The sequence below is a fragment of the Rhinoraja longicauda genome, chromosome 31, assembly GCF_053455715.1.
Source record: "Rhinoraja longicauda isolate Sanriku21f chromosome 31, sRhiLon1.1, whole genome shotgun sequence".
Classification (NCBI taxonomy): Eukaryota; Metazoa; Chordata; class Chondrichthyes; order Rajiformes; family Arhynchobatidae; genus Rhinoraja; species Rhinoraja longicauda.
Window position 1 is genome coordinate 20,198,710 of NC_135983.1, and position 26,307 is coordinate 20,225,016.

General features: G+C 38.5%; 3 protein-coding genes across 8 annotated transcripts in view; 2 read left to right on the forward strand and 1 right to left on the reverse strand.

Moving 5' to 3' along the window:
* Positions 1 to 10,837, forward strand: part of odf2a (outer dense fiber of sperm tails 2a) — a 46,623-nt gene extending 35,786 nt beyond the window's left edge. For 5 of the 6 annotated variants that reach the window (XM_078425776.1, XM_078425777.1, XM_078425778.1 and 2 more), the window contains exons 14-20: positions 206 to 316; positions 1,344 to 1,448; positions 2,085 to 2,243; positions 3,797 to 3,888; positions 5,476 to 5,638; positions 6,422 to 6,547; positions 7,833 to 10,837. In XM_078425776.1, coding sequence (XP_078281902.1) covers positions 206 to 316; positions 1,344 to 1,448; positions 2,085 to 2,243; positions 3,797 to 3,888; positions 5,476 to 5,638; positions 6,422 to 6,547; positions 7,833 to 7,988 — 912 coding nt within the window. In that variant the 3' untranslated portion in view covers positions 7,989 to 10,837. The remainder of the gene's footprint in view (positions 1 to 205; positions 317 to 1,343; positions 1,449 to 2,084; positions 2,244 to 3,796; positions 3,889 to 5,475; positions 5,639 to 6,421; positions 6,548 to 7,832) is intronic. The other variant, XM_078425779.1, reaches the window with a different exon arrangement.
* LOC144608216 (uncharacterized) overlaps positions 1 to 25,180 on the reverse strand; it is a 40,051-nt gene extending 14,871 nt beyond the window's left edge. The window contains exons 1-3 of the mRNA XM_078425780.1: positions 25,049 to 25,180; positions 2,986 to 3,086; positions 598 to 903 (exon numbers count right to left, since the gene is read on the reverse strand). The gene's annotated coding sequence lies outside the window, so the exon portion shown is untranslated. The remainder of the gene's footprint in view (positions 1 to 597; positions 904 to 2,985; positions 3,087 to 25,048) is intronic.
* Positions 18,199 to 24,312, forward strand: LOC144608542 (uncharacterized). Its single transcript, XM_078426447.1, has 7 exons — positions 18,199 to 18,327; positions 20,360 to 20,472; positions 20,786 to 20,847; positions 20,979 to 21,077; positions 22,588 to 22,692; positions 23,219 to 23,244; positions 24,227 to 24,312. Exons 1-7 carry the CDS (start codon positions 18,199 to 18,201, stop codon positions 24,230 to 24,232), a joined length of 540 nt encoding a protein of 179 aa, XP_078282573.1. The 3' UTR covers positions 24,233 to 24,312.
* Positions 25,181 to 26,307: the final 1,127 nt, after the last annotated feature.

Genomic DNA, 26,307 nt, shown 5'->3' on the forward strand with positions numbered 1-26,307 from the left:
TTATAGATGAATCCCTGAGTTACTCTAAGATTAGATGTTGCGCAATATCATTGTGCACGATTCTGTAATTGTGCAATCACTGTGCAATGTACCCAAGAAGATATTTTAAAGCAGACTAGAATGTCAAAATGATTAATTTGACATTTTTATTGCTATCTCAGCAAACCCCATGTTAAATATTTTTTCATTTGCCAAACATATTTAGGCGAATATGAATGCATTGGAGGAAAAGTTCATGTTTGCTCAGACTGAGATGAAACAACTAAAAGTCTCTATCAAACACTACGAAGGGCTGGTGGACAGTTACAAATCTCAGGTAATCAGTTTGGGATTTTGGAACATCTGAGAGTGTGTTTAACCAATTTGGTAGACACAAGTCTATATTTTATATTACATATAACTAAAACTCTCATCTTGTATGTATGCATGTTCCCGAAATTCAGCCAAAAAGGTACATGACAGCGCAACACCGTTCTCACCATTCGCCTGCGGTGTGCAGTATTGAGTTTTGTTACATTTTAAAAGTAATTAAATTTATAAACTTTAATAAATGCGCCAGGAAGACCAGCGCCCGTTCTGACGTGTCCCACGCCTTACCTTCCTCCCGTGGTGCACTACGGCGGCAGAGGGTCAAAGAAGATGGCCGCCGGCAGGACGAACATGCGGTAGCAGCTCTCCGCTCTCCTGCTACTGGCCACCCGGGCCGGGATGAGTGGCTCCCTCTCTCTTTTTCTCTCCCTCCTCGCCCGACCCCGGCCCCTGGAGACACTCCCCGGCCGGCAACGGGTCCACTGGTCGTCAGTTGGGGTGGGGGGGGGTTGCCTGGCCCGGTATCCTTGCATGCGCAGTTGGGGGAGGCTTGACGGGTGGCGGCGGCCCTCGACCCTGGGATCTTGCTGAGTGCTTTTGTGGTAAATAAAATTATGTTTAGAAGTTTATCAATGCAGGAGAGGTTTGGACCCAACGGGTCTACGGGTCATCTAGTATTTTTTTTTAATTTTAGCCTATGATCCTACCATTGGCACTCAGGTTTTTGGATGTTCTTCCAAAGGGAATATTCATTTTCTTTGTGTGGTTGGGTGAGAAGGCTTTTGTACAATATAAGAAGACGACAGTAAAAGTGAACATGAAATGTGAATTAAAATTACTTTACAATCCCTGTGGTTAATCATTGAGGGAAGTGTACATTGACAATGCTGACAAAATATTCAATAGCTTCATTATAGGGATTTTTAATATAATTCTAAAGTGGGTGTCTTTTCTTTGTGTGGCAAAGTTTGTCAAATTTTGCATTTCACTATTTTAAAATTCAAATGTAATAAAATTCTTGTCAATGGACCTAGGTGATAAAGACATGTTTGGAGGCAGATGATTCCAATATAAAGCTGGAGAAGGCAGAGAGGGAGAACAAGTTACTGAAAGATGAAGTGAATATCGAAATTGACCAGGTAACCACTGGTTGGGAAGAAGGAAACAAATCCCCTATACTAGCGGCCATTATTTATATTTTAAATTTCTCCACTGGCCCTTCAGATGGAGACAGAAAGGAAAACTGAATGGTGTCTATAACTGCGGTTATTTTGATATGAGGTGGCTGTGTTGAAAGTTTGAGTAGTTCAATTACTTCTATTTCGCTAGAGTTTAACAGAAATAATAAATTTTGGAAAGAAAAATGTTTCGTGAAAAGTCATTTGATATGATTAAAGATAAATCTACATGGCATTAATTTGATGACCAGAAAGCTTATTTTATTGATCCAACTCCTTCACTTTTCTCTTTCCCCTTTGTTAACAAGGAACTTCATTGCACTGGGGTGTATGTGACAATAAACTAATCTGAATCTGACTTGCATTAGATCAAAGAACCATTTTGTATGTTAGTCCAGCAAATATTTCCAGTATTAGAATGCAGCTTTCGTGGGGTCTGGTGACATCCTTCTTGTCAGATGACTCAGTTAATTACTGGATGAATGTACTGGGGAACAATAGGACATTTGTTTTCAAATATTAATGGTATTAACATTTTGGTTTACAGCAATGAATATATTTTTGATGTTCTCTTTGTTACCTGTATTTCTACTGTAGGTGCGTAGACAAATGCAGAAAAAACTGAGTGATCTCGAACCTGTTCCTGAGTTGTTGAAGTTAACTGAACATAAACTACAGGACTGCCAGCAGCAGCTGGCCATGTACGAGAAGAAAAATGTGGATCAGTCCTCCATTATATGTGATCTCAGGATGGAGGTAGATTTGGAAATTCTGTCTCTGTAGCTTTTCAACAACTCTAAATTCTTTTATGTTGTATCATGCGGGAGTTTGCTCTTTGTAAAATAGCTTTTATGTCTGCTTACATTATTCATTTGTGAAATGTGGGATGAAAGGTTTTAAACAAAACAACAAAAGTGTGCGATTAATAACACAGCAAAAACCAGAAATCTCTGGCTTTGCTCTAACAGTTGTCCCAATTTATTCCTTGCCTCTAGTTTGACACTTGTATGTACTAAATGTATGTGGATGAGGAGCTTTCAATGGGATAGCCAGCATAAATCCGTGGTGGTTAAACTTTTTTTTTTGGCAGTGGGGGCTAGCTTTCATTTTTTGTGTTTTGAACAAAAAAACAGCTGTTGGAAAGTAACATGCGCTTCTGGTGCTCTCCTCTCAAGAACACTCAAATGTCTACCTAGTTTTCCTCTTCCTTGGTTCATCCCTCCCATCGCCTTCCACCACCTAGTTCATTCTCCACATCTGGTTCCACTTATCCCCCACATATCTCTATCCCATCCTCAGTCTGATCCCATGATCAGTCTGAAGAAGGATCTCGACCCGAAACGTTACCCATTCCTTCTCTCCAGGGATGCTGCCTGACATACTCCAGCATTTTGTATCTACCTTCTATCCCATCCTCCTTTGTACTGCTATATGCTGACAATCTTTCCTGTTTGTCTTCAGTTCTGATGCGGGATCTCTGCCCGAAATGTTGACTTACACATTTTGCCTTCACAGATGTTTCTTGAGTTCCTCCAGACTTCTGTTCCAGCATCTGCAGTCTCTTTTGTCTTTGTGTCATTGTACCCTTTTTTTCATGCCCTGGGACATGGGGAGGGAAGGAATTGGTAGGAAGAGAAGATTAACTATTTAATAATTGTTCATAGCTACCATGTGAAAAAGGCATCAAACTGGGCAAGTTGATTCTTCATTAAATTCTTAAACATCGGCGAGACCAAACACAGACTGGGCGATTGTTTCGCTGAACACCTTTGCTCAGCCCGTGTGAAACAACCTGATCCCCTGGTTGCTGGACACTTTAATTCTCCTTCCCATTCCTACACAGACCTTTCTGTCCTCTGTCTCCTCCATTGTCAGAGTGAGACTAAACGCAAATTGGAAGAACAGCATCTCGTATTTCGCTTGGACAGCTTACAGCCCAGTGATATAAATATTAATTGCTCTCACTTCCAGTAGCCCCGGCATTCCCTCTCTCTCTATCCCACCCCCACCCAAGTTACATCAGCTTCCCGTTTTCACCCTACAAACAGCTTACAATGGCCTGTTGCTTTATCTTTGTTACTTGTTTGCATATCTTTCATTCATTATTCTTTATTTCTCCACATCACGGTCTATATCTCTCGTTTCCCTTATCCCTAACCGGTGTGAAGAAGGGTCTCGACCCAAACATCACCCATTCCTTCCCTCCAGAGATGCTGCCTGTCCCGCTGAGTTACTCCAGCTTTTTGTGTCTATCTACATTAAATTTAGTTCTTTTTAACTTTCTGCAGTTTGATTCCTTATTTTCACAGATTGAGGATCTAGGTGGAAGGTCAAGAGAGAAGTATCACAGTGTGCAAGAAGAAAATCATAATTTAAAGTTGAAATTGGAAACTTTGGAAAGGTTAGTTGAGTGTAATTTAAAGGAGGTAGGTTGCACTGAAATTATTTTTCCTGAAAGAGGAAAGCCTAAAACAAATTATTTATTCCTTCACGTTTAAGATAAAATGTATGTAGCCTTATTGTACATTTTATGGGGTTGGTGTCTCAGCGAGATTTCTTACCTGTTGACAAGTTTTTCCCCTTGCCCTAATGACCTGCTCTTTAAAAAAGCTATTGTTTCCATGGCTTGTTTGGACAGGTATTGTAATTTCTGATTCTTCTTATTTCTAATTATTCTAGATTTTTGCTTAAAACAACTCAGTTCATGATAAAATCAGTTTATTTAATTTCATGCAGATTCTAAACTAATCTTTTGCATCTCTGCAATGGAATATGTCTTTAAGGAGATTGGAAGGAGAGATCCAAATACCATTATGCAATGATGCAGCCTAATCTGAGCTTTGGTTGAAAATTGATAAACTTTCTACCAAATTCCAAAATCAAATTATTACACCATCTGTCACACTTGTTAAAAAGTGTCATTCTTGCAAATGTTCAAAAATTATCAACCAATCATGTGTACAAAACCAATAAACAAATGAAATGACAATGTTTGGAAGAACACGGATGGGTCATGAATTGAGTGGGTGTGTGGCGCGTCGAAAAGCCCGAAATAAAGGCCAGGTATTTCTGGAGGGATTTATTTCGAAATAAAGGCCAGGTATTTCGGGAGGGATTTATTTTGTGGTGTCTCTAGACTGGTCGAGTCTGCCAGAGAGAGATCGCGCCTAAAATCCCGCCCTTTATCCCCTTAGCTCAGGGCTGCCCCCCTGGACTGGTCCATTCCCGTGCCGAGGGGTTCGGTAGTGGTATGGCCCGACCCTTGGGAGCCACCACAGGCGCATATATCCACGAGGCCATGTTTTCTTGAAGAGTCAGATCAACTTACTGCCAGATGTAAAATATTTCATTTCATAGTGTTATATCCTTGCAAAACATTTTGCAGTGTGCAATTATGACTTTGATTTTTTGGAATTGGTTAAATTTTGAACTTGTTTGGCGAGTTGAACGAGATATGTTTATATTCCAATAACATAAACCTTCTCACCAGGGTAAATCACATAATGTCAAATTTCTGAACATAATTTACACAAAATGGCTTGCCATGTTAAAGGCAAAGGTGGCAGCTATTTGTGCTTGGTGTGCTGCCACAAACAGTGGAGGTGAATGAAAAGTTAATCAGTCTCTGGCAGTTGTAGAAGATATGACCAGAATATTGGGAGAGGTCATTTTCTCATCTACTTTCATATTTTTAATGCTACAGATGGCCCTGTTGATACAGAATTCCACCATTTAAACCTAACAATGATAAATTAACCCTAATTATGCTATATCTGAACTATAAGAATCGCTAAATTGGCAACAGTTTAATATCACATCTCAAAGATTATCACTACCCTTGCCTGATTAAGCACTCGATCCCTGGAGTGAGGTAGAAGCCTACTTTTTTTTAAAAAAGAGGGTGTGAATGGAATAATCAAAATTAAATGGCATGTCTGTGAACTGCAAGGATATTGCATCCTAAAGAGTGCATTGATCACTTTTGTAGGAAACTGGAAGATGTCAGTACACATAATCGAGAGCTAACGCTGGTGGTGGCACAACGGGAGGAAACTATTCATCATAATCAGCAGCGTTTGGAGGAGAAATCCCGTGAGTGTTCCAGTCTAGCTCGTCAGCTGGAGACTTCCATCGATGATGCCAGGCGCCAGGTTAGTTTGTTGAGATTTACTAATAGCAGGAAGAGAGCAATAAGGTCATTTAGCCCCAGTATACAGGCCATTGGTGAGATCTGCAATACAGTATTGGTCTCCTTAGTTCAGGAAAGATTAAATATATCCTTTTCTCCAAAAATGCTGCCTGATCCGATGAGTTACTCCAGCATTTTGTATCTATCTTTGATATAAACCAGCATCTGCAGATTCTTTGTTTCTAGAAGATTTTCTGGACTGATACGTGGAATGCATAGATAGTCTCAGAGGATGGGTTTGGCAGACGAGTCTTGTGTAGGAGAATGACTTATTAAAACATATAACATCCTGCAGGATCTTGTCAAGGTGATTATGGAGAGGTTGTTCCTGTGCCACCATTGCCCTGAGCCATTGAGGTGGTAGATGTGAGTTTTGGAGATGCAGGTGAAGTTCTGGACTTCTACAATTCTGGATTTTAATGTCAGATTCTTGCTATTCATTTCAAGTCTCACCACTGCCAATTTCTTTTTGGACTATTAATGATGTTTTTCCAAGTGACTAAATTATATTTAAAAGTTGTTTCATCGGCTTCCATTCCTCTTTTTAAGTGCATTACAGATGCTAATGCTTATCAAAAATATCCATTGAATTTTCTATTGTTTCTTATTCTATTGTTTTATTTTGCCAATTACCGTGAAGCTGTTCTACTCAGCCTTCTATGAGATTAAACAATTCCTGGAATGCAAGACAAATCCTAAATTGGAAAAGTTTAGCTGATATGACCATATCCATTTGTTTGTTTAGGTGGACCAATCCAGAGAGAGAGCTACTTCAAAAGAGCGGACTGCACAGAACAAAATACTGGACCTTGAGGCTCAGTTGAGCAGAACAAAAACAGAATTGACTCAACTACGGCGGAGCAAAGATGATGTAGGTTGCAAGTAACACTTCCTGTTTTGATGAAGCATATAAACATATAAATTTGTCCTTCAGATATTTGGAATAAGGGGGTATCAGAGAAGAGCAATGAAATTGCTTCTGGAGAACACTCAAAGTGAAGGGTAGACTTTGGAAAAACTTTGACACTTAATACTTACAGGTAAATTAATAAGATGGGAAAATACATGTGTTAAATAAAATTGGAACGGTTAATCCTCTGGTGAAAATGGTGTATAAATGCATAAAAGGCAATTACAGGAAGTGTTTGCATGGATTAATCTCCAACATCGTCCTTTATGCAGAGTATGCAGAATGATTCACCCTAGGATAGAGGTGTCCGTCCAAATTGTAATCTGTGAAACTCAGCTGAATGCTGCTGGTTTTTGAGATAGTCATACAGCATGGAAACAGGCCATTTAGCCCACATCCTTTAAAACCTTTCCTATCCAGGATATTATGTTAAATTTGTTCAAGACAATGGTGAAGCTGCACTTGTATTTTGTTTTGGTCACTCTGCTAGAGCAAAGATACCGTTAACTGAACTGGAAAGAGGGCAGAGAAGATTTACAAGGACGTTGTCAAGACTTGAGGGCATGAGCTATAGTGAGAAGTTGGACTGGCTAGGACTATAATCATTAGAGTGTAGGTACCTTAGGAGCAACTTATTCACACAGATGGTGATGGGTATGCCAGATGAAGTAGTTGAGGCAGGGTCAATAACAACATTTAAAAGAGATTTGGAAAGATACATGGAACAGAATGGTTCAGAGGAAAATGGACCAAATGTGGGCAAATGGAACAAGCTTGGATGGGGCATCTTATCGTCAAGGATGAGTTGTGCCTAAGGGCTGTTTCCATGCTATATCACTCTGACTCGATCCTATCTGGATCTCCGATCAGTACACTAGCACCCTACGATAGGAAGGAAAAAATGATTAGGCTTGCTACCACTGTTTATTATCCATTAATTCCCATTGGAAATTTACATGATAAGGAAGGACAGTCTAAAGGCTGGATTGCTTTAACAGGCACTTAATCAAGGCTTATAGATAATAGTTCAATGGAATGGTTCAAATAATGAACATTTGGGTGTGGTGCAATGGGGCATCCTGGAAAATACAGCTGAGGAACAAGGGAATGAGTAAAGGGAGAGCATTTTTAGCTACTTGACCATGGAGAAAACACTGTGGTACTTCTTTGAAGCTGTTTATACTGAATGGTAAGACTTTCCATTATTACTGTTGAAAGTATCTTGTCGAATCCAATTATTTCTTAGGCTGAAAGGCGTTTCCAGAGTCGCTTAGAAGATTTGAAGGATCGCCTGGAGCAGTCGGAATGCACTAACCGCAGCATGCATAACTATGTCCAGTTCCTCAAATCCTCGTATGCCAACGTCTTTGGTGAAACTGCATTAACAAGTTCTCCAGTTTAAATACGATACCCTGTGAGGACGACTGGTATCAAAAAATCATCTTGCTGAATTGGGGGTTTTTCTGAGCTACTCGTATCAAAATTCTATTAAAAGGACACTATATACAGCATGAAAGAGCAATCTCTGCTGTTTTGCCCTGAAATACAACTGACCCTGTTAACCCTATATTTAAATCGATCTTAAAGAACTACCTAAATACAAATTCCCAGACTTGGTATGGAACTAGATTTCTGACTAGGCTGAATTATCAGTCAAAAAAGGACATAAAGTGCTGGATTAACTCAGCTGATCAAGCAGCATCTCTGGAGAACATGGATTGGTGACATTTCAAGTTGGGCCCCTTCTTCAGACTGAATGTAGGGGAAAGAAAGCTAGAAGAGAGGAGAGGCAGGGCAGAACATGGCAGGTAATAGGACGACAAAGGCAAGGGGTGGGGGGGTGCAGTTGAGTGGCAGGTGGTTAGACCAAAGGCCAGAACTTAAAACTGAATGTGTGAGACAAGGATTGAAGTGTTGCGAATTGTGAAACCAGAGAAAAGAATGTAGGCAGAGGGGGAGGGAAGAAATAGGTGCGAGTGCAGGTGGGGCACAGAGGAGGGTGGGGAGAACAGAGTAGGGATTACCTAAAATTGAAGAATTCAGTGTTTATACCATTGAGTTTTAAGCTACTCAAGCGGAATATGAGGTGCTGTCAGCGTTTGACCTCAATCTGACAATAGAGGGCCAGGACAGAGAAGTCAGAATGGGAAGAGGAGTTAAAATGGTTAGCCATTGGTTAGCCAAATCGAGTGGGCCTTGGTGGACTGAGCACAATTGTTTGGCGAAAAGGTTACTGAGTCTGTGCTTGGTCTCACCGATGTATCAGTCAGTAAAATTCCAGTATCTGTAGTTCTTTGTATCTCGGTGTTACCAGTCAGCTTATTTATAATTGAAAATGTCAAAATGTTTTAGAATCCTCATTTGTTTACTTATTTGGTAAATTGATGCACATATGGATAACAGTATCTCTTAACTTGCATTTATTTTTATGGGTGTAATCCTTGTAATTTCCAACACACTTTCACAGGGGAATTGTGCTGCTGTAATGACCTTTCTTGCACTGATGAAATGAGCTTCGCAGCTCCCATGAATGTGAGAGAAGGCCTAGCATATTGTGAGGAGTAATGAGTGATGTTTCTTGATTCTTTGAAGGCAAGAGACTACAGATGCTGTAATCTGGAGCCAAAAAAGGAAGCTGCTTTCCCAGTCCAGATGAGGGACCTTGGCCTGAAATGTTGACCATCTATTTCTCTCTACAGACATCCTCTGATCAGCTGAGTTCCTCCAGCACCTCTCCTTTTTTTCCTTAATTCTTTGGCATGTTCAATATCAGTTCCTCACTCTTTAACATACTGCTCTGAAATCTTCTTATCCTGATTTCTTTGATCCACTCCTCTGTCATTTTAAACATTAATGCGCTTCTACTCTCACTCTACGCCTGGATGGTATATCTTCTGACTTAATCGCTGCTACATAGGCAGTCTTCATGTACATCGTGTGAACTGAAGCAGTTCCCTAGGATGTTTTTGCAGCAAATGGGACCAGCACTGAAACAATGAAAATACTGCAATTTAAAATATGCCCATAATCTTTCTTTGAAATATTAATTTCTGAAAATTTACAAATATTTTTTGGCTACAAAACTCTTGTATATCCATGTAATATCACAATATCGAAATCAAAATTCAGTCAGTGCAACATGAACTTTCATTATTTTTAAGCCAACTATTGGAATTTAAGTTTCCTTTGGTCAAAAATGTTATGCATTTTTAAATTTACAATTCATAAAGCAGTGACCAAGATTGATCTGTATTGATTGATCAAAATTTATTTGTATTATGTTTGGCCCAGGATTAGTTGATGTAGAGGCTGCACAAAGTGTTCTCAGTTTGTCAATGCCAACATATCTCATTTTGTTTAAAGTAAAGTACAAACACACTGACTTTAAAACAAGTTCTGATATTAAGTAACTTTTAAGGTTCTTGATACCAATTTTTTGGATCCATTTGTCGGGGCTGAAACTGCACCCGAAAAATACCTGATCATATCATCTCCACTGGTTCAAAACTAAAGTCTCTTCCCATCTGTCTTTATCTCGCTAACATATTCTCTTTTGCTCTTTCTCCAATTTTTGTGATTTTTCTCTCAAAGCTCGGGGCTTGGTGTTATCCTCAGATCTTGTGGAATTTAGCTGAAGGATTGCCTCCTGTGTAATCTGTGTAACTGCCCCTTTAATAATGGTGCAAGTTTTCCATGCCAAAGTCTGAAATGTTTTTAAAGCCATTTTAGCTAACAAAAGTCTCTCTTTTGGCTATGTAGAGCAGCTTAGGAAATGCTGTGTTTTTCTTCTTTTAAATGTCTTATTGGTGTATATTTAGACCTTGATTACACTTAGTGGATTGTTAATTGTGTGCCATTAAAATAATTGAAGTGAAGAGTGAATTTGTTCATTATTATCAGGGAACTCGTTTGTCTAATAACTTGGATATTATGTGACTTTTCTCCATTCTCTGCTTAAAATACATATTTTCATCTTAATTTTAAGAGTAATAAATACAAATGTGTATTTAAAAAGTAGTTGTGGATCAGAAATTGATTTTTGTAATAACGCTTGCATATTTTTGTATTCACTATTTCTCAGTGCTTTGTGTTCCATAAATACTTAACACGAATCAGTCTGTCACTCTATTCTTTTAATAGATGAATGTCTGGGAGCAGTCCCCAAATTCTCCCTACACATTATTGAGGTATGGCTTTGTACAAAGTGTTTTCAAAGGCAAAATTCCCCGTAGTAATATTTCTTTGTCTGGTATAGGATATATAACATTATTATGAAACAGAGTACCATCTCTTAAAATGGCAAACTAAGAACTGTAATTAGGCAATAGACAATTGTCTATTGTCTAATTACAGTAATTTATAACTCAATAATTTATTCTTGTTCATTGTCCTCATCCACTCACATATAAAATCTTATGACATGGATAATTATTCCAATTTAAAAAAAAAAAAAGAGTTAAGGGCCTGTCCTTGCCTGTCCAAGGGCGATTGGTTTGGCGACTGCTGGCGACTGTCAAAGTCGTAGCAGATCGCCGAACTTTTCCTTTACCCGACGACAATGACCACAACAAGCCGAGTCAGGTCCAGTTTCTGAAACATCGCAAAAATTCCCACGCTGTCAATGCTTCTCTGGCGTCTGGTTTTCGCTGAAATCACTGACAAGTCGGTAAGTACTTGAGAGTTTTGAACTATAACACCTTGTATGGGTTACTTAAAAACCAAGCTTCACTGTAACAAGGAATAAACTGGATTTACTTCCAGTTTACTAATAGCTGTATTTAAAAAAAAATGTTTTAAGTGGTTAAGTGGATTTTTGTGAAAAGTGTGTGGGCATTCTTTGAAAATGTAAGGGAGATGTATATCTGGTTTCTGGGTTGCATATCTGGGTTTGGAGCTCACTTTAAATGTAATGGCTGAGGCCAAAAACATCGTGAAAATTCCCACGCTGTCAATGCTTCTCCGGCGTCCTAATTTTCGCTGAAATCACTGACGAGTCGGTAAGTACTTGAGAGTTTTGAACTATAACACCTTGTATGGGTTACTTAAAAACCAAGCTTCACTGCAACAAGGAATAAACCGGATTTACTTCCAGTTTACTAATAGCTGTATTAAAAAAAAAAAATTTAAAAGTGGTTCAGTGGATTTTTGTGAAAAGTATGTGAAAATTAAGGGAGATGCATATTCCCACGAAAATTCCCACGCTTACCTGACCGTCAAACTGTCGCCTCCAATCTACCTGTCAAATGTCCTGACGGTAAATAAATTCGTGAAACACAAGCATTTTATGGTATTTTGAAATGACTACTTATTTTAATATTATGTGCTTCTAAATGCATCTTAAGAGAACCTATCAAACCTGGGGACAGCATGCGACAGCGACCGCAATAAGCTATGATACCTGGCGACAAGCTAGCTGTCGCCAAGAAATTTCAAACCGTTTGATTTCTCAGCGTCGCGGCAAGATCCACTACGATCTTTGGAAGACTTCTCGCGATCATGCCCACGACACCCCGGCGAACTGTCGGCGACAGCCTAGTCGCCGGCAGTCGCCTTAAAATCGCCTAAGTGGGACAGGCCCTTTAACTGTATAGCTTGAGCTGACCGGTTTTCCATGTCAAGACGATTTTAGATGTTAGTTTTAAGTGACCTACCCTTTCAGTTTATAATTTTATAATTCCTCAAGATAACTTTTCAGATTTCCTCAGCTTGCAAAGTCTGTTTGCTCATAATTCATACCACTTTACAACATATTACAATGTGAGACAGAATTTTGTGAATTCAGCATGTAAGCAAACTATTCACCCAACAATAAACATGTGCTTGAGCTATCCTCCCACATTCATCTCATCCTGCAATCTACTGTAACATGTTAAAGGCTAAGTAATTGTTAAGAAATTGTGGCCTGTTCCTCGTGTTTCATATTCATTGAAAATATGCAGCCACAACAGTTGACTCATCAAGTCAGTATTAAATTGTGAGGGATTTAACCATTTTTGGTCCCATTGTACTCTGGTGCTTCAGCTAAACATTTTGTAAAATGCATAATAAAATAAAAAATAATTTTCAGGATGAGATTTTGTTCATTAGTTGTAAATAATGTTTTTATACTTGTATGTTTTAAAATATTTAGAAATGTTTATAATCAGTATCTTATTTTTATATGAACATATTAATAAAAATGCCCATTTGTTTGAAAGACAACAAATTTGTCAGATAGTGTCTTTCACAATAATTTATGCATTTGTCACCTACTTTGTACAGTTTTCTGGCTGGAAATGAGCTGGTTCCAAACTCCAATGTTGGGTTTGACTTCATGATTCACTAGTCCTTGAAGCAAAATCACTCACCAATGATGAAATGCGAAGAACAGTGTTAGCAGTAGCCCCAAATTAGTATATGTAATGTAGCCACAATGAAAATAAAAACTTTCCAACTTGTGTAAGTATCTTGCATGATAAAGCATTGCAAAAGACTCGCCCATGGCTGATATAGTTCTTTTTTTTAAAAAGTACGTTGTAAATCTTAAAAACAGAAAATGCTGGATATGCTCAGCAGGTCATGCAGCATCATTCCCTCACTATTTCTAAATTTGCCTTATTGTTCATCTAGCTCATGCACACCCCACCAACGGTGCCAAAGACATCATCAGTTAAATCTACACTTCAGATTTCTAGATACTGCTGGTTGTGTCTCTTACATATTTAAAACTCTTTGTGTAGGATCAGACCTTTCTCCTGTCTGACCTCCCCAAAGTCCTGCTCATTAACTGTTCTATTGGAATTTGGATCAGACAAATTGACAATTTGAAGATTGTTAATGTTCCAGAAATTACCTGAATTATATTTTTGATAATGCAAAACTACCTTTATCCTAGCTTGTGTCAATTCCCATTCACCAATAACAACTATGTTTTAAACTGCAGTTTTAAAATCCTCATCCTTGTTTTCAAATCTCTCCATGATCTCCCTTCTTTTCAGCTGTACAATTTTCATGATATAATTGTTTCTTTAATTCTGACCTTGTGTGTTTCCAGTTTTCATTGCTACAATAATGCCTTCAAGTCATTGACCCATATATCTCTTGTAAAATAAGGTATACCTTTCACATTTGAATATTTTCTTACATGACTTGGTGTGAGACTTTGTGACTGAAGCAACTTGGGATGTTTTCTACAATATCAGTGCAAGAATGACAGCGTCAGATTTTTGACAGTGTATTGTTATATGTTACTTTCTCATTAACTTGCCATTGAACACGACTTGCATGTAACCCACATGAGACAGAAAGTGGCTTTGTGTCTAGAACAAGTGAATCCTTTTGTTTTCAGATCAAGCTACCAAAGTTTCTTTGCAGCTGTAAGCCTAGATGTCAAATATCATATTTGTACTCACAAAACTCTGGTGCTCAGTTACAAAATATTCTTGGAATTTTTAGAGGTACACCTTGCTTTATTCAAGTTAAACTAAGATTTAATTATGTAATGTGATGCAAGTCATATTGATATCTCTCGGTGCTCCTACATTGTAAACCACATGACCCACATTTGCATCTGAGATTCTTCAAGGGATTGGAAATTGAGAATAAATAATACTTGGTCTATTTAACATCCAAGTATCTTTCAAAAATAAAATTAAAGCCTGTTCGGTTTTGGAAGTTTACCAGTTTAATAATGAGCTGGCTGTCTTATGAGGAAAAGTTGGACGGATTAGCCTTGTTTAGAAGAATGAGTAATGACTTGATTGAAACAAATAAGATTCTGAGAGGATTTTGGCTGGGTAAATGTGGAGAGGATGTTTTCACTTTTGGGAGAATCTAGAACAACGGGTCACTGTTTAAATATAAAGGGTTATCAATTTAAGATAGAAATTCAGAGGTATTTGGAAGTCTCCCCCTCAAATGGCAGTGGAAATGAAATCCTTAGATATTTTCATGTAAATAGATGCGAGAAAGGTAAACGGGAATGCACAGATGGAGTTGGAGCGGTGCAGGCTTTAGAGGCCAATGACTTTCTCTAGCTTTTAATACGTATGTTTACATGACTGCAGATGGGAAAAGGGGTAAAACATGTTTGTTTAGTTTAGAGATACAGCGTGGAAGAGGCCCTTCGGCCCACCGGGTCTGCGCCGACCAACGATCCCCGCTATCATGGATCAACACTGCTACACCCACTAGGGACAATTTACATTTGTACCAAGTCAATTAACCTACAAATCTGTGCGTCTTTGGAGTATGGGAGGAAACTGAAGATCTCGGAGAAAACCCAAGCAGGTCACGGGAAGAACATACAATCTCCGTACAGACAGCACCCATAGTCGGGATCGAACCCGGATCTCCAGTGCTGCATTCGCTGTAAGGTAGCAACTCTACCGCTGTGCCGCCCACGGTGTTGGAATGTTGGAAAGGTGAATGTTGAAAAGCCTTTTTTAATAGTTGGTTCAGGTATACTGAGCCAGACAGCAGCCCTCCTTCTAGCCAAACCACCCCAGTTAGAAGGTGCTCTTATATGAAAGATCACAATCAAACCTAATTTTTACCTGCAGATATGATTGACCAGGAACATGTCCATTTTTTTTGTGAAGGATTGCCGTGAATCCATCCTTGCTCTATATTTTTGTCAGCTGTTTAACAAGCTTGCAAAAAAAAAGTTTATATCTCACCGAATGTGAAAAAAAAATTCTCTCTCCATATATAACTGAAATGATGTTCCCAGATAGGTGATATACAAATTATCAGTGCTTGGAGCCCCCATATTGATCCCTGCAGTGCCTCATTACTTACAGCTCCCAATGAAATTGACATTTATTCTTACTAATTTCTCTGTCTGCCTCAGTTCTTGCCAAACATTACCCAATTCTATGTGCTCTAATTTGGCACCATACCAAAGGCCTTCTGGAAGTCCAAATGCATTGATTTGTTCTAATCTATTCTACAACCTATAATCTCAGAAAATTCTAACAGATTTATCAAGCATAATTTCCTTTTCATAAATAAATGGAGACTCCAATCCTTTCTTTGTCCCGCCCCCCCTGACATCAGTCTGAAGAAGGGTCTCGACCCGAAACGTCACCCATTCTTTCCCTCCTAGATGCTGCCTGACCTGCTGAGTTACTCCAGCATTTTGTGATACCTCCAATCCTACTACCATTTTTAAGTGCCTTGTTACCTTACACTTCGTTATACTTTCTTTACTATTTATGTCAGGTCAATTGACCTTTTTTCTGTCTCCCCTCTTAAACATTAGGATTACATCTTTTACCTTCCAGTCTATGGGAACCATTTAGAATCTACGTAACTTTGAAAGCTAGCAAACAGTGCGTCACCTATTTCCAAAACCTTGAGCTGAAAGTCATCAGTTCTTGGAAAAGTTCAGTTTAGAGATAGAGCATGGAAACAGGCCCTTCAGCCCACCAAGTCCGTGCTGACCAGTTCTAACCAAGTGCACTAGTTCTATCCTGCACACTGGGGATAATTTACAGAAGCCAATTAACCTACAAACCTTCATGTCTTTGGAATGTGGGAGGAAACCAGAGCACCCGAAGAAAACCCATGTGATCACAGAGAATGTACAAACTGTACAGACAGCACCCGCAGTCAGGATCGAACCCACGATTCTGGTAGCAACTCTACCACTGCACCATTGTGCCACGTTATGTATTGGCTTTCAATCCTATTATTTTTCCAGTACTTAAAAAAAATTGATGTACAGGTCCACCACTGATTTTCCAGCACTCTTGGTTCCAGAGCTTTGCTGGATTATCCATTTTGCTGGACCACTGCCACAGTTACAGCCTCCGAGAAAAGTTGAATGGTCCGCCTAGGCTGCCAGGGAACTGATATACTGGCCCCCAAAGTCAGTCTCGGAAGTTGGCTATGGGAACGGATCTGCCAGTCAGGCCCAATTTTCAGATCTCCGTCGATCGGGTCCATATTCGACCCGCTGATCGGCCGCAAAAAGTTATGGGGTTGAGATTAGCCGCCCATCCTGCCTTGGGCACCACATTTTTGGACTTCCCGGGGCGTGGGGGATTACAAGTGCACTCTCATAATATTATCCGGTTTAAAGGAAGTGCCACCAGTTGACAGAAAATCGCGGGTGAACCTGTAACTTCTTTCAGCTTTTCATTCACTCCAGATCTGTTGTTCTCCAAGAGGTTTTCTTTATTTTCCATGAGGGAGGACTCAAAATACTTGTTTAATATCTCTTTCTCCCTGATATAATGTCTCACAGAGGGGTCCCTCACTAACTTTTGCTGAATTTTTCCTTTTCACCTATTCACAAATACAGGTAGAATTGTTCCTCTTGTTTCTTCCGAGATTACCTATGTTCTCTACTTTTCCTCACTGTCAGTGTTTCGGTGGTCTTCCCAAAATTATCCTTTTTTTTGGCTTACTCTTCTTCCTCGGCAACTTTATAAACATTTTCCTTTAGACAATAGACAATAGACAATAGGTGCAGGAGTAGGCCATTCAACCCTTCGAGCCAGCACCGCCATTCAATGCGATCATGGCTGATCACTCTCAATCAGTACCCCGTTCCTGCCTTCTCCCCATACCCCCTCACTCCGCTATCCTTAAGAGCTCTATCCAGCTCTCTCTTGAAAGCATCCAACGAACTGGCCTCCACTGCCTTCTGAGGCAGAGAATTCCACACCTTCACCACTCTCTGACTGAAAAAGTTCTTCCTCATCTCCGTTCTAAATGGCCTACCCCTTATTCTTAAACTGTGGCCCCTTGTTCTGGACTCCCCCAACATTGGGAACATGTTTCCTGCCTCTAATGTGTCCAATCCCCTAATTATCTTATATGTTTCAATAAGATCCCCCCTCATCCTTCTAAATTCCAGTGTATACAAGCCTTTGACCTAATTCTATCCTTAACTTCTTTTGTTAAATGCAGATGAACTACTTTTCTTGACAAACGGCCCCCAAGCAGAAATATTAATTTTCTCTTTCCACAGATGTTGCTCGATCTGAGTGTTTTCAGCATTTTGGTTTTGAAACAATTTTCTATTGGGTTTCTATTGCCTTAAAATGTGTTTTTTTTTGTTGCAAATTAGATATTGTTCTGCAATATGAGTTCCTAGGATTGTATTGAAGGTAGGCACAAAATGCTGGAGTAACTCAGCAGGTCAGGCAGCATCTCAGGAGAGAAGGAATGGGTGACGTTTCAGGTCGAGACCCTTCTTCAGACTGACTCTAGGGTTGTATTGTTGAAAAGGGCTTATTGCTTAGACTCCTCAGGACAGTGCCAATATTCACCTTACCTTTGGAGCAGGGGTGGTATTTACTGAGGGTTCACAGCATTTTATATTACCATTTGTTTTAGTACAACTGTGCCAGTACCTGGTTATCGATATTGGGAACATCCTAATTCTGTAGACTGCAATCTTCCTGTATAAATTTAAAACATTGCTGCAATCTTTGGTAATCTATCAAGGGTTAACTAACCCAATTTTCAAACCCCACCTCTTGCATCACACTGAGCTGATGAAAGATGCCCTTTAAAAGGCTTTGGTTTCTTGCAAACCATCATTCTAGCCTTTCAGGTGACATTTCCAAGTCCAGTCAAGTGAAGAATTTAAATAAGGGAACCTTGTTCTGTGCACGCCTGATATGAGGTTCAAGATGTTGACCCTTTACATCATGGCTGCTTTCACCATCTCCGTGATCTCAAGTGCAGCTGTGCCCCTCGTGAACTGCACAGCAAAGGACAGTAATGTATCCATGTTTGATATGTTTGAGGTGAGTTGAAAATTACAGTAATGGATCACTGTGTACATTTAACCAAAGGCTAGATTGTAGAGTCAGTGACAAGGGAATAGTTTTTGTGGCAAGATTCATGGCTTTGACTTTCTGATCGTGATGCTGAGCATTAAATATTATAGACAGTGAGATACAAGCGGTATAGGAAATAGTGAGATGTGCAGAGTTGGTGGAGAAGAATAGCTGCCCATTCGTGTAATTCTAATGTATTTCTGGAAAAAGAAACCAATTTTGATGAAATTTAAGTGGGTTCAAAGATTAGTCCTTGAGGGACAACAGGGTGAGAAGAGAGAGGAGATTACAGACTGCAAATGAAAAGAAGATACAATAGAACAGATGAGGGCAAGTCAAGATTGATGAATAAGCATAAAGCAGCAACAGCATTGTGTTTTTTATTCACATGGTAGAAATTTCATGAATTAACTTTATACTTATTGGGGAGCAGGATTTTTGAATGTGCAGATCTTATCAGAAGTGCGTAATTGAATCACGGTATTGTTAATCTATTGGAGTTTGTCTGTTTACAAACCTGTGAATCAGTTGTCATATTTTACTATGTTAAAGATGTTATGTAAATGTAAGGTTCTTCGATTGTTGATTGTGGTAATGTTTCGTTATGCCACTAGATGGTAGTTTCCCCCATATTTTGGAAAAAGGTCAGGGATTTGAGTGAGAAATCAAATGCAAGATCTGTGAAAGAAAGGCAGGAAAGAGCAGTCAGTTTACCTTGCAAGGTTGGTAACCCTTTGTCAGAGCTGAAGAGTAAAAAATTAAGATCTTTTTGTGCAGGAAGGAACTACTGGTTTTACTGGTTTGCTGGTTTACACTGAAAGAAGATACAAATTGCTGGAGTAACTCAGTGGGTCAGGCAACATCTCTGGAGAAAAGAAATAGGTGATGTTTTGGGTTGAGACCCTTCTTCAGACTGCTTAGCAGGGGTGGGGGGTGGGTAGGGACAGAAGGAGATAAGGAAAGGCACGGATGCAAAGAGACAGTAAGTGGGAGAGATATTCTATTCAACAGATCAAACTTTTTTTCTGAGCTGAGTAAGTCATGGAATCATTGTGCTGCACAGCACGGAAACAGGCCCTTTAGAGTGAACAATGGAACCAGGGGAGAAAACAAAATACAATGAGTAAACCAATTGGCTACTCTCGAACTGTGTGGGCTAGGCTACGAGAATCACTGGACTCTGTGTGGACGTCCCATATACTGCTCACTACTCGTGAGTCAAAACCCAAACTGTCCAAACTGGTATGAACAAAAGAAAGGAGAACATTCAGAAACAGTACCAACTTCTAAAATACAAAATCATTTGACCTGAACTTGTAAATATATTCATGACACATTAACAATGCACCACTTATTAATAATCAGCTAGCAGGCTCTGGAGTTCATAAATGTGACGTTGTGGGGTGCAGATCACCAAAATTTGCTGGTTGACTCTTATCACTCCAAACTCACTCCAATATTAGTCTTGTGCTAATAATACCATACCCTAAACCTCTAATCTGTTTGCCAACTTGCTGGGTTTGCATCTTTTGCTATTAAATTTGCATTAGAAAATTAAGGCTGGTAAGTAAGTGTGCATGAAACTGATTTTATTATTCTTCCTTGTATTACATCCCTCTCTCTGAATGAGATTTTAATTATTGATTCTTCCTGTTTCTATGCTTGTATTTCACTTACTTTGCCACAAGCAATGCTGCTCCAACTAAGATTTTGTTCATTATCTAAAATTAAAGTGGGTTTATTTCTATTTTGCATGTTTGATAAGAATCCCATTGAAGGCTCCTTGGCAAAGGAAATCATTTTGTATTGCTCAGCATTTCAATATAAATAGAGAACATGTGGTCAAATCTTTGCCAAAGTTGACCAAAAGATTTTGGTCAAATTTTTGCCAAAGTTTATGAGGCCAATGGGGAAGAAATTCTGAGACAATCCCCATCAAGCTCTTTTCAGAGGTACATCTATGTATTTCATTGATTGTCATTCCTATTTTCTCCATAAGCCTTTTGGTGTTTGGCATACCATTGCAATTGCTTCAGCAGAAAATCATGATGGACTGAATAGCTTAACAATTTCTTTGAATGATGAGAAGAACCTCTATCTCCACATTGATTGGTAAGTTGATAAATTTATTGCAAAGTTTACAGAATAAAATGAATTAATTGGAGCTTCATATGCTATTATCAGTATATTCGGAATCATGGTTTCCAAACAGAAATGGGTGGAGTGAGATTTCCAAAGGACATCAAAGGGATCCAATGTAAATATTACCAGAATATTGTTCTGAATAAAGTAGTTCCACATCGTTAACCTGACATTTTGTACAGCATAATGTAGCAAGCACTTAGGTCTTTGAGTTCTTTGATCTACTGAACTTTGAGTGAATGATTTGTTAACTTTGCATTTTCTGTATTGATCAACACAACAGGGATGGAGTATGCACAAAAATTGAAAAAATCTTTTCCAATACTTCTAAGGGTGCTTTTGAAGGTTGGTGCAATGTTTTATTATTTGACATATATATTCTCAGAGACAAGCACAAAGTACTTCAAAAGTGATGTGGTTTGAGACATTCTGAAGCCATGATAAGTGCTGTGTATTTTTTTTTCTTAACTCTTCAGATAAATGGGATTACATAGCTATAAATGGGAATACTGAATATGTTATACTCCATCACCACAACCACAGGAAATGTGCAACCAACGTCTTCCTCTTACTTGGTAAGAAGCAATTAGAAGAAAGTTACAATTTATTTTACAATCTGCCGATGGTATATATAAGGGTAGGAAAAAACTGCAGATGCTGGTTTAAATCGAAGGTAGACACAAAATGCTGAAGTAACTCAGCGGGCCAGGCAGCACTGCTGGAGAGAAGGAATGGATGACGTTTCGGGTCAAGACCCTTCTTCAGATGATATATGTAATATATTTAGCACAGCCTTAATGATTTCTTTATCCAAGTTGTAAAAAGAATGGTCTATTTCCAGGGAGTTGATAACATGTTTAACTAAAGACTATTTGTTGCTCAAATCTCTGAACCTGATTAGGGCTGATGGGGTTAATTGAGGAAAAAATCCCTCAGAGGATTACTTCATGTTGGAGACGAATATTAACTATCTAGCATGTTCCATAGATGTAAGCTCGTATAAAACTTTGCTGGGCATATCTAGACTTGTATTATGGCCTTTCGATTCAATATCTTTGTGCTGATTTACATTTTTCCAACGGTAGTTTATCAACACCTTGATTTTGAAATTTACATTCCTGTTCCTTTCAAAGCCCCATTGCTCCCTACTTTTGGAACATCCTATCTACCTCAACCCCAGCTAGAACTCTGCATCTCCCACTGCCTTCACCCCACCACACAGCCCCACCTTAAGTCACCATGGTCCTAGGTTCTGTTTGTTCACTCAGTCTTAAAATCTACCCACAGCCTAGCTGTAGGCCAATTTCTGTCTGATTGCATTCCCCTTATGATAACTTCATCCAATTAAGGTACTATAAAAATTAAACTGTTCTATTCCTGCACAGGCAGCCATTAGGCGCCCGCACCTCCAGACTTAGGAACAGCTTCATCCCTAGAGCTATAGCTGCTCTGAACCGGTCCTGCTGAATGCCCCCCCCCCCCATGAACTGTCTCCTTCGGATGGTCACGTCGCACATCGACCCGGCACAAACCTATTTGCACTTTATATTCTTTAACTGTTTCTAATTTTGTTTCTCTGGGTTGTCTAAATTTCTGTTGATTAGCTAATTAATTTATTACATCGAATGGAAGTCGCATTCCCAATCTCGTTGTACCCCTGTACATAGACAATAAAGATATATTGTTTTGTATTATTGTATTGTAACACTCTCTGTTTACATTACATGTGAGTTTAATTCTCAAATCAAATTATTCTCCACTGCTAACATAATATTGTATTCTAACTTAGTTAATTGAGAAATGCATAACACAACTTCCATTATTTGTCATTATAAAGAATAGCTAGGAGTGGGAAATAGCAGATAATTGAGAACTTTGTACTTCTGGTATTACATGTGTAGTATATCAATATCCTCTGCAAAGACATGAAAGATGATTTCCACGAGGTTTGAAATACAATATATTTATGAACATCATTTATCCTGCAAAATCTCTGGATGATGTTTGTAAAGTGGTATTTAGTGGATGCACTATATGCATTAAATTCTTACTCTGTCATCAATTAACAGCCATTTGTCTTTGCAGGAAAAAATCCAACAGCAAGCGTTGACATTATGGAAAGTTTCAAGAGGCTGGTAGATTGTTCAAATATTCCGGAGCTCACAATCTACACATTGCCTCAGGAAGACGGTAAAAACAAGAAATGAAACGACATAAATGCTTTTGGGGATACTTGTCGACAGATTTAATCTCCTTGCTATTGAATTGAGAATAATACTTTGGGAAAACGTTAAAGAACATTGTTTTCATATTTTGGTAGATGAGATTTTAAGTGCCGTTACACAGCAACACTTTGAGAACTCAGAGAGATGTGATAAAGGTCTTCACAGTGCGAGAATATAAGGTTTCAATAAATGAGATCACAAACTTGAAATTTGCAGTCCTTGCCTGAGATTAGTGGTGATATAAAACTTCAACATAAAAATAATACTCAGCAGGGCAGACTTTGTGTTTTGCTCGTAAATAAGTAAGGACTACAATATTGGTTGGTATATTGTAATTCTTGGAAAGTGCTGTTCTGGGTTGGGGGTTCCCTAATGATAAAAACAGAAGCAGTTGAAGTCCAGCAATGAAACAACACAGCAAAACAGATAGATTAATGTTCACCAAAAATCAGAATTGGTTATACATTTATTGCATCTACTTTTCTTTAAAGGAAACTGCAAGATCAGCGCACCACAGGTTGGTATATTTTATCTTTTTAAAAGTCATTTAGAACACTTAGCTAAATACAGAACTTGTTATTAACAAAGTGCAAAAATGAATATTACACTTTGTTTAAAAAATAGCATACTGTATTAATGAAACAAAGCTTTGTTCAGCACATTTAAGAAAATTAGAAAAATACTGTAGACTGTTTGAATTATATTGTTCCATTTTTTATCCTCTCAAAGACCATCTTGACTTTTCAACTAATACTGTCACTTTAATAAATTGCAACATTTGTAAATTAACTGAGAATTTAACATGCTGCTCAAAGTAAAACTCAGTAATTAATGACAATTACATTATAGTTATTATAAGAAAATAACTGCAGATGTTAGTACAAATCGAAGGTATTTATTCACAAAATGCTGGAGTAACTCAGCAGGTCAGGCAGCATCTCAGGAGAGAAGGAATGGGTGACGTTTCGGGTCGAGACCCTTCTTCAGACTGACTACAGTTATTATATAATTTGAAACAATCTCTCAGGCCCAGAACGAGAAGGATGCAACTTATTCAGTTTTATTCTAGCACGTAATCATAGTTGTTAAAGATCTAAAACATATCACATTTTGATTTATTTTTCCAACATTGTCCCTTTCCCTTTTTATTTCTCTTTCGATACCTAATTTGATTTTACGATTTACTTTTCCGTTTTATCTTTTTTCCTTTCTGTATCCTTAAATCTAATTGTTAGTGCTATTATACCAGCTTGTACCCATAAATTACCATCCAAAAAAGAACGTCAGTTAAAGGATGCTGAAAAAAATCTAGTTAACATTGTGAGGTGACAAAAAACATTGATGTTCTAGTTTGTTGTTATAGATTTTTGAGAGTCTGCCCAAGTTTGAAAGACTTGCTCTGTCGCAAGCGACTTGCGATTAATTGCACGCTTTGACTTTTTAAAATTAATTAGTTATAGATTTTCTCAGATTTTATTTACAGTGTTTTTATATTACAGAAATAAAGGAGATCAATTGGAACAAGAGAACGCTTGAGCAAATCGACTCACCATTTTGGAACCTATCTACGTACAAGGATTCTGCAACAAAATATAAAATTATAGCTTTCATTTTCAGTTTATTTAGAGACACAAGTGTGTAAAGAAATCTTGTGATTCGAAACATATTTTTGCTTTTATAGCAGTAGAAATTTGCAAATAATCTTTACTAATCTTTAAAATTTAATAATGATTGTAACAAGTATACTAGCAAAGAAGAAAAAGATTTTCTGTAACAGCAGAGTATGGCAAACTTGTATTTAAACATTAATTGGTCATTAATCAACCTGAAAATATCTAAATATAATACTACAGTTCATATTAAATGCAGTGATTTATTATTTGTTGCAAGTTGATGCTGAGTATTATCAATAGGTGCATGGTACACTTAATCCCCTGATCATGTTTCCAGCTATCATCCTTACCTTGTACAGTGGCTGATGGTACAAAATAATGAGCCGAAATACTAATAAATTGATTAACTCAGCCACATGAAAATTGAACCCTCATAAAGAAATGCAATAATATCTCCAGCTAATACTTGATAACTCCAAAACGAATCTTTGCACTAGATTTAACAATCCTACGTGGTCACTGAGTCATATAGCATGGAAACAGACCCTTCGGCCCATTGAGTTGACACCATCGATCACTCATCACACTAATTCTATGTAATCCCATTTTTTCTACTTACAAACACACATGGGTCAATTTGCAATGGCCAATTAGCTGACCAACACGCAAGTCTTTGGGAGGAAATCGGGGTGGTCAGAAGAAACCCACCTGGTCAAAAAGAGAACATGCAAACTCCACACAGACATCACCCAGGGTCTCTGGCGCTGTGCGGCATCAGCTCTACCAGCAGCAATACTGTGCCATGGGAAAGTAATTTGAAGGCGTTTTCTATGAGCCTGGACACAATTTAATACACATTATCTGTCAGACATTGAGGAAGCTCACGATTATGAAAAGCAGACAGAAATACTTGGAATATAGCAGATTCTTCAATTGATTTGGAATGGAATGGAATACTTTGTCACATGTGACAAGGCGCAATGAAATTAATTACTTGCATACCCAAGGTATGGAAATAGTCACCACACACTGCACTGACAAAGTTCAAAGTACCCCCGCCAGCTCTCCCCTCATGCTCTGTTAATTTCAGACCTGCACATAAACCCAATTGACCGACCCAGCTCTCAACCTTTCCAAATAAGATCAATTTGTTGTTAGCTGATACAAACTTTAAAAGAGAATTTAAAGAATCATAGACAAAGCTGAAAGAAATATTTAAATTTTCACTGAGACCACCATTTTCCCCTTTTCGTATACACCTGTCGTCCTGCAACTTATTCTTTCTTAGCCAGACCCATCAACTCCCTTTTAGGAAGAAAGGAACTGCAGTGCTGGAATAACTCAGTGTGTCAGGCAGTATCTGTGGAGGGGATAGGCATTTTCTCAGACTCTCGTTTGAGTCCTTTACTTCACTGATCCACACTAGGGGTATTTTACAATGGTCAATTAACCTACCAATACGTCTTTGGGATTTGAGAGGAAGCCCACACTGTAAAGCGAAGAATGTTTTAACTCCTCATCAACAATTTCTTTTCTTCGGTATTTACCGAGGAGAAGGATGTTGAATTATGTGAGGTAAGCGAAACAAGTAGAGTAGTGATGGAAATTAGGAGGATTAAAGAAGAGGAGGTACGGACACTTTTGAAGAATATAAAAGTGGATAAGTCTCCAGGTCCTGATAGGATATTCCCTAGGACATTGAGGGAAGTTAGTGCAGAAATAGCAGGGGCTATGACGGAAATATTTCAAACGTCATTAGAAACAGGGATGGTGCCGGAAGATTGGCGCATTGCGCATGTTGTGCCTTTGTTTAAAAAAGGTTCTAAAAGTAAACCTAGCAATTATAGACCTATTAGTTTGACGTCTGTGGTGGGAAAATTAATGGAAAAGATACTTAGGGACAATATATATAATTATTTGGATAATCAAGGCCTGATTAGAAACAGTCAACATGGATTTGTGCCTGG